The sequence below is a fragment of the Lytechinus pictus genome, chromosome 14 (genome assembly GCF_037042905.1).
Source record: "Lytechinus pictus isolate F3 Inbred chromosome 14, Lp3.0, whole genome shotgun sequence".
Taxonomy (NCBI): domain Eukaryota; kingdom Metazoa; phylum Echinodermata; class Echinoidea; order Temnopleuroida; family Toxopneustidae; genus Lytechinus; species Lytechinus pictus.
In genome coordinates this window covers 14,686,707-14,694,698 of record NC_087258.1, presented here as the reverse complement: position 1 = coordinate 14,694,698, position 7,992 = coordinate 14,686,707, and the positions used below count along the sequence as shown (strand labels likewise).

The window sequence follows — 7,992 nt, the reverse complement described above, 5'->3', positions numbered from 1 at the left end:
TTTTTCTTTTTCTCATAAAAACAAGTTTTTATTTGGGTTGGATTCCCCTTTAAGTCTGTTATTCTAGACATATTCCTGGACCTATCCTGAATGAATCAGCTTGTTACCAGACATTTCCATATTAAAACTAAATGCTCTTGGCCTAATTGTAGAAGTGCTCCTCGGCAATCAAAATCAAGGAAACTTGTTCATATCTGACAACTTGTCATAAAAAAATTATGATGGAATGCTCGGTTTGGTCGATGAGACTAGAGGATCAACCACTGAACTGAAAATACGTATTTCTAGTTCAGTGGGATCGACCCTCCCCCTTCCACTCACCCACACACACACACACACACACACACACACACACACACTCCCTCACACACCCTCACACGGATCTGCATGGGTTTTCGTCTAAATAAGCAATGAGTGACTGATACACTTTCGACAATGACGGACTACACCTATATAGAAATTAGTATATATCTCTATGGCTGCAATAAAAAACAACACAGGGGCGTTGATACGGGGGGGGGGTGGCAGGGGTGACCATTCCCTATGATTTTTCAAAAAAAGTGAAAGGAAAGAAAAGGCAAGAAATAGAAATTTAAAAATAGGTCGCCCCCCCCCCTCAAAAATAGAATATCCCGGCGCCGTCTCTGAACTAGTATATCATCATGATTACGACCCATTAGATGGTGATTTCATCAAAATGAAAGGATTAAACTCCCGTTGGGGGTAATAATTCTCTATGTTGACGAGGTTTCTATGACTACGAAGTAGTAGTCAACAGACAGACGGGTGCTGTTATTTCGACGATTTGCTGAAATAGATTTGTTCTCTTCCGCCATTAGTTTTAGAAAGTGTTTTTTATGACTTTATGGTAGTGCTCATTATTCCGACTGGTGAATGAGCTATCAATTTGAATACGAGAGTTAGCCTATGAGTGTTTGTTTATTTTTTTATCATTATGATAGTATAGTAATGAAATGGTTGTGCAGTTGGTGGTGATACGATGAAGATGCTAATACACGTACAAATATATTTGAAAAACATAATATCATCATCTTATACTTCAAATACTATTATTACTATATACTTCTAAATTCTCTCCACCCCCTTTTCTTGTTTTCCTCATTTTCTTCTTCATTTATTTTTTTCTTATTTAGTAGGGACAATCATCCATGTCTGTCGCCCCTATCCCAACGTAATGCCGAGCAATCTTGTGACAGGTAGCATCTATTTTGTTTATTACGCTCTTAATTCAGTCAAATTACCCACAAAATTCAGCCCAATCACCCCTACGCCATTCAGACCAGTCCATTTTACGACCTGTAATGACCAGTTCGTTTAAGTCAAATTGTGGCGTCACTTGCGTGGTTGTTCAGTCGACCGAACCAGATAGCTAGTAGGATCCACAGTTTTGAAGTGTGAGGTCCTTGTTAACAGTGGTTCAAACAACATAAACACTTGCTCCGATCAATCCGCTAAACGCTTCAGCAACAACTACACTTATTCGCTCATCTTCATATTGCATATCTTCACAACTGATTGGGACTTTTCTTTGCAATAGCTACCCACTCGCAAATGAATCTTCATGATTTATTCATTTTATTAACTGCGTCAGCCAGTCTCCAGGACAAGCAATGTTGGATTTTCAGAAGAAAATTGGTGTCATCGCAGTTCTGAATTAAACAAACATATTACGAACAAATTTCAGAAGGAAATAAAAGGAATATATTTTTGTAACCAGCAAATATTACCTCTATCGAAGCAGACGAACATTGTTTGCCGTTTTCACCACTTTACACTTTTATCAATTTCGGAAGAGTTTATTTGATATAAGAAATTTTCTTTAAAATGATATTAAGACCGGAAGATGAAAAGATCACAGGCCAACAGAGAAGGGTATCATTCACTGGAGTCGGGTCTTCTCGGACGAGTCTGTGTGCTTCGCCCGATGACGAAAAGGTGGCTAATTGTAACGAACATATTAGTCAAAGCCATGGTAATTATGATAACAATCAAAGTTCAATTCCTAGTTCAGGCGATGTTAATGACAATGTCAAGAGCGAGGGTGGTCATGATGGTACGGTCAATGGTGAGGACGACCAATTCGGACATGATCACCGCGAAGATGACGAGATGTTGGTAAGCCGAAACCATTTCGGCAACGAAGGTGTTGGCGCGAATGGAAGAGATGACAAAGAAGTCGAAGGCGATGATGACGTCGAAAATGAGCAAGAGGACCCCAAGTTTTCTGCCAACGATGTAGATGACGATGAGAGTTCGAAGACGTCAGCCTCTCGGGATGAAAACGGCGTGCACGGGGACAACAGCCAAGGGTGCGAGGAATTGTTAGGAGACCAACATGTTCCAGCACACGGGGGCGAGCGTGAATCTGTCGATGATGACCAGCGCCATCCAACATCATCACATTCATCAGAAATCAAAGGCTCAATGTCGATGGACTCCCCGCGATCATCATCCCATCATGATAAGAACTTTGACGTTAAACCCAATCAGAGCGACTCGGCGCGAAGTCTTCAAAGTTCGACGTCGAAACGTCAGGGTGAAACGAGTCGGAAATGTTCAGATGCGAGTACAAGTGCCACCAGGAGTCGACGATCGTCATCCTCATCCTCATCGTCGTCTGGGTCGTCATCGGGGTCTAGTACCGAGTAAGTGGGTCCTGTATCAAGTTCATTTACCCGCAAGAAGATAGTAATCTATAAACAAATGATAGCATGTCCCACTAAACGAAGTATTAAAATTGAAGTATATAGACTAATGGGATTCAAATGAAGGGGTATATAGTTAAGAGAGATACTGGCCGACATTATAGGACGACAAACTTTAAAATCATCTAATAATGATTTTGGTAATTTAATATTCAAACGCGAAAGTTTAAAGCAATAAAAGGTTTTCAATGAATATTTACATTCGCCATTTGCCAAACTTTTGCCTTCTGTATTCTTTTGTTTTAAAATCTATTATGCAGAGAGAGAGAAAAAAGTATAGCTTATATAAAGCACTCCCTATCTGATATGCGCGGTATGGGCGACACTGATCAGAAAAAAAACATCGTAAAATGGGAAGATTTGTTTGGTTAATAGGCCAACGTAGTACGGGTAAGGGTCATGTGTTAAAACGACAAAACAGGGACAATATTTACTTTATTAAAGAAAAGAGGCATAAAACAAAGAATTTGTATATTTAAAGCATAATCACTCGAGTCACAGCATACCTCTGCCCCATGTTAGTCTTGATTTTTGTACGATCTTACGTATTTTTTATAATTATAAAGGCTATTTTCTATTAAATTTGCACTTGTTTTGAGGGTGAACACAAAAAAGCAATTTGAGTTCATTTGACAACTAAAAACATTGTGTTTAGAAATGACATTACATCATGCTTGCTTAAACCAGATGCTAATTATCGATCACGTATTGGTCGATTGGATAAACTGACCATGAAACCCTTCATGCAAAGTTTATGAATCCAAAACACGTATTCACTTCAATTATTAAGATCTTTTGAATTCAGATCGATTATTTTGAGGACCATAATGGGGATCGATGCGAAGTGTCTTGTGGCCTCTCCAGCCATTCGCAGAACGGGGACTATTTTCATTTCAAGGACATAAATTTTGCTATCAAATTATGAGCATTTCGAAATTGTGCAATCTTAACCCATTTGGGCCACCATTATCCCCGTCTATATTTTATGCTGAAAAGAGAACTAATAGAAAAGAAAGCGTCGTGGAGTGGCTGTTCTGACTCTCGACATTTGTAATCAGAGAGACGTGCGTTCGAATCCCACCGTGGTCTAGCATTCTTGACAAGGCACCACTCCACATTTTGCCACTTTCCACCCAGGTGTTAAATGGGAAACCCCATAGAATACGAAAAATTAAGATAAAGTCGGATATGCATGTTTCTCGGCTTGCAATGTTTTATTTTTTGGTTGTTCAGTGTTCGCGTTATAAAATAAACTTTGCAGATGAGAAATGCGTCTACTAATAGAAAGAATAATGTGACAAGTTGTTGATAAAATTTTAAACAACTTTTTGACGGGCTTACAACGTGTAAATTCTTCTTTTATTACTGTGAATGAAGGATGTCCAGATGTTGTTATTTCCAATCTCGGTCAATCTTCACGTTGCTTGTGCATATTGGGTGTGTAACAACCTTAGAGGAAGCACTGAGTTGTAGGACCAGTGATGACTATATACCCTTTTCCATGATAACGAAAGAAATATATTTGTAAATAAATGAAGACACGTAAAGAAATAAACTCACTGAGTTCGACTGTTAGAAATGTATCTCATCTAATTCCGATATCTGTTAATAAATAATCAACTAGTCTTTTCAGATGATATAATCGAAAATACTAATATCATTATAATCTTTAATCAAATTCATTTACATTTCTTATTGTATTATTCTCCGTAGATCATCATCGGGGAGTGATTCGGATTCAAGTTCTACCAATTCAGACTCTGAGTCGTCATGTTCCTCTTCCTGTTCGTCATCGTCGTCGTCATCATCGAGCAACTCTGATAGCAGTTCGTCATCATCGTCCGGAAGCGATTCAGCCTCATCGTGTACTGATGATACGGAAAGGCAGAATTACAATACTCGAGCTGGAAAACGATATCGCGTTTCATCAAAAAAGTCCAGACGGGCATCGAGTTCGGATTCCGGTCGGTTGAGTTCGGATTCCGGTACGTGTAGTTCGGATTCCAGTAGGTCAAGTCCTGATTCCGGTCGGTCAAGTTTGTCTTTCGCGTCTGAACTTGAAGGCAGGAATAAGAAAAAGAAAAGCAGGGAGCCGGACGGGCAGTGTGCCCAAACTTCAACGAAGTCACATGAAAGAATGAAACAATATGAACAATCCCAGAGAATAGTTCATCAAGAAACGTGTTCCCCTGTTTGCGTCATATCTTAAATAAAAGACACACCCTAGCTGCCAACGATGGGAAGCGTTTTGCAATAAACTTATATTCTCATTGAAATCCTGGGTTTTATTGGTTAGGAAGCAATGTTGCTATGGTTACTGACTAAATGTCATTGAATGGCAACGGTAAATAAATTGCCAATTCGTCTACTGCCAACTCGTCCACTCACCACATGGTCTACTTTCATTTAGTCTAATGCCATTCCGTCCATCAACATTTCGTCTATGACCATTTCGTCTCATAAGCATCCATTTCATTTTCATTCATTTTGCACAAATAACGTTTAGTCCAATATTAGACCATTTCATTCATTTCATTTCATTTCATTTATTTCCATTTCTGGTAAAAAACATTCAAATACAATCAAATATTTACAAAAGAAAACATATGAATACAAATACCAAGAATATGGGGGAGCCAGCAGAGGCCATTGGCCTTTCAAAGGCTGGGCTCCAATGCCATATTGAAACATACATAATATAGAGAGAGAAGGGGGGGGGGGTACATTTATGTCTGGATTGTGATGGGTAAATTATAAAGTACTTACGATTCCTTCATGAGATGCATTTTATACTTTCGTTTAAATGAGGCAATAGATGGGGACATTTTTATATTAACAGATGGTATGGACTAAATGGCTATTGGACCAACTGGTTATAGAAACGAAATGGTGAGTGGACGAATTTGCAATTAGACCATGTGGATAGTGGACGAACTGATAGTCGACCAAATAATAATAGACGAGTTGGCAATTGGACGAATTGGCACTAGACGAATTGGAAATAAACCATGGCAACTTTGCATGACGAACTGTCCTCTGAGTTTTAGTGCATGAGCAGGCGGGCTTGTCGCTCGGCGACGAACGGAGGATTCGAGAACAGAGAAAATGTATTGTCAAATGCCATGACAGAAAAGAACAAAGAAGCCTTTATTGAAAATTGGTGAATCAATGCAGCAGTTTAGTTCTTGATTCTGGTTAAACGACATATTTGCAATTTTTCGTACCTGTAACTTAGGACGGCACTGCTCTTCTGGGGCCTATTGCATAAAACTTTTGCCATAAAAAACTCTGGAAAACTTTTTACCAGAGTTTTTTAATGTGTAATTTTTGATGGCATACTTTTGTTTGCCAGGGTTTTAATGGCAAAATTTTTATGCAACGGGCCCCTGGTTCACAAATTCTCGATAAAGACCTCCAAAGCTGTCCTTCGTCATTTGACCGGCATTTTCAATACATTTACTGGTTCTTGAATCCGTTCTGCGTCACAGTGCAAAAACGCCGTACTTTGTTTATGATTACGATAGAACAGTGGTATCGCAGTCCACCTTAACTTTGGGGTTCAAATCTGACTCGATATATTAGCCTGTGGCTTGTGAGCAAAAGGTATCCCCTATATAGAGGACCTTCGTCGCATGGCCCTCTTTGCCTTAACTGAGAGCGATTCACGATTCTGGAAACTTTGTCATGGATGTAGTTTGATTCCGTGCAAGTGGAATACAGTCTATGTAGCCGTGTACATGCAAAGTCGATTTCAGTATTACTAGTTTATATGTTGTTGTTGTATGTGAAACATCGCATGGAGTATTCCACAACTCGTTCAAGCTTCCTATTGTCATTCAATTTGCCGGGAGAGTTTACGGTTTGAAACATGTATTCGAAGATCATCTCATTCCATTTGATTACATCTGGGAGAATGGATAACTGATAGCCTGGAGAGACTCTTTACAGCTCACTATCAATTTGTACAAAAATGATGATCGTCACTTTGACTGTTATATATCTTGTTTATATATGGGTCTAACTTATGAAAAATTGAATTAGTGTGAGTATTGATTATATTAGAATAAATGTTATATATGTATATATAATTAAAGGAATGGTCTTATGTCATATATAGCCAGCTTGGATATAGGTCATTGACGGGTTAAAAGATTGGGTAGCCTATGCTAAAATATTATTCATCCCCCCCCCCCCCCCACCTGTCACGGCCGTTTTCTAATTGGTACATTAATACATAGATTTAGATTTAGATTTTATTTCCGTTCAACAATTTTTTCAAAATATAATCAAAGTAACAATACATATTCAATATAATCGATAATAACATATCCAAAGTAACATATACATGTAATGTATTTTCTCATATATAGACCTAAATCGAGTATTTCAACACCCCCGGTATGTCATGTATCACATTGAATATTTCAATTTTCAGAAATTTCTCTCATTTTTATCATTTGTATTTTGATGACTTTGTCCACTTTAGTACCTGCACATGGAGAAATGGGGGCATCAATAAATTAAGTGAAGAATTCGCGGATAAAACTCGTGATAAATTGAGGTGTGTCTATCATCTCAAATATTAATCTTATAAGTAATTCCCGATTTCTGTTTTTTCCTTGTATAAGCAGTAATAATAGCCAACACAATGCAAGACCGAAAGCGTACGCACTATCCCCCCCCCCCCCCCATTATGAAAGAAAAAAAACTGTTTTCGTTTCACGTCCAACTAGATCAAATAATTGCTCAGTTTCCAACTTGGAATCGAACGATAATGATCCCATGCAATGGCAAAAGATCGATGTGACATCCCATAAAACAACACCAACTAAGACATTCTTGTAAACGTTTTGATCAGTGACGGATTAATTCATTCGTGCGGGCCTAAGAACAGGTTTGTGAATAGTTGTTTGCTAGGACAATTCATCCAACCATTTGTTCATGTCTATGGGTGGATTACAAAATCGATATTTACTCCAATTAGTCAGGATGGGTATAATTTTGAAATGACGTCAAAGGCTTTAAAAAAAGTGAAGAAAATGTGAGAATCTCCCTCCCCGTCCTCGTCATATCCATTCGGCCTCTTCAACTTTTTATTTTCGTCCTCGTTTTCTCTTTCTTCTCCTCCGTCTCCTTCTACTGTTTTTCTTTTTAATGTCGTCTCCTAGCTCCATCATCATCGACTGCCCCTTCTTTCCCCTCAGCCTTCTTTCCTAAAACGTCTAACTATAATAATTGGGTTATATAATGTCTTTTTTGTTTTCCT

General features: G+C 38.5%; 1 protein-coding gene across 1 annotated transcript; it reads left to right on the top strand.

Annotated features, from left to right (window-relative positions):
* The first annotated feature begins 1,372 nt into the window (after positions 1-1,372).
* LOC129276205 (uncharacterized protein DDB_G0271670-like) lies at positions 1,373-6,819 on the top strand. The gene is made up of 2 exons (XM_054912620.2): positions 1,373-2,666; positions 4,440-6,819. Exons 1-2 carry the CDS (start codon positions 1,846-1,848, stop codon positions 4,933-4,935), a joined length of 1,317 nt encoding a protein of 438 aa, XP_054768595.2. The 5' UTR covers positions 1,373-1,845; the 3' UTR covers positions 4,936-6,819.
* The last annotated feature ends 1,173 nt before the right edge of the window (positions 6,820-7,992 follow it).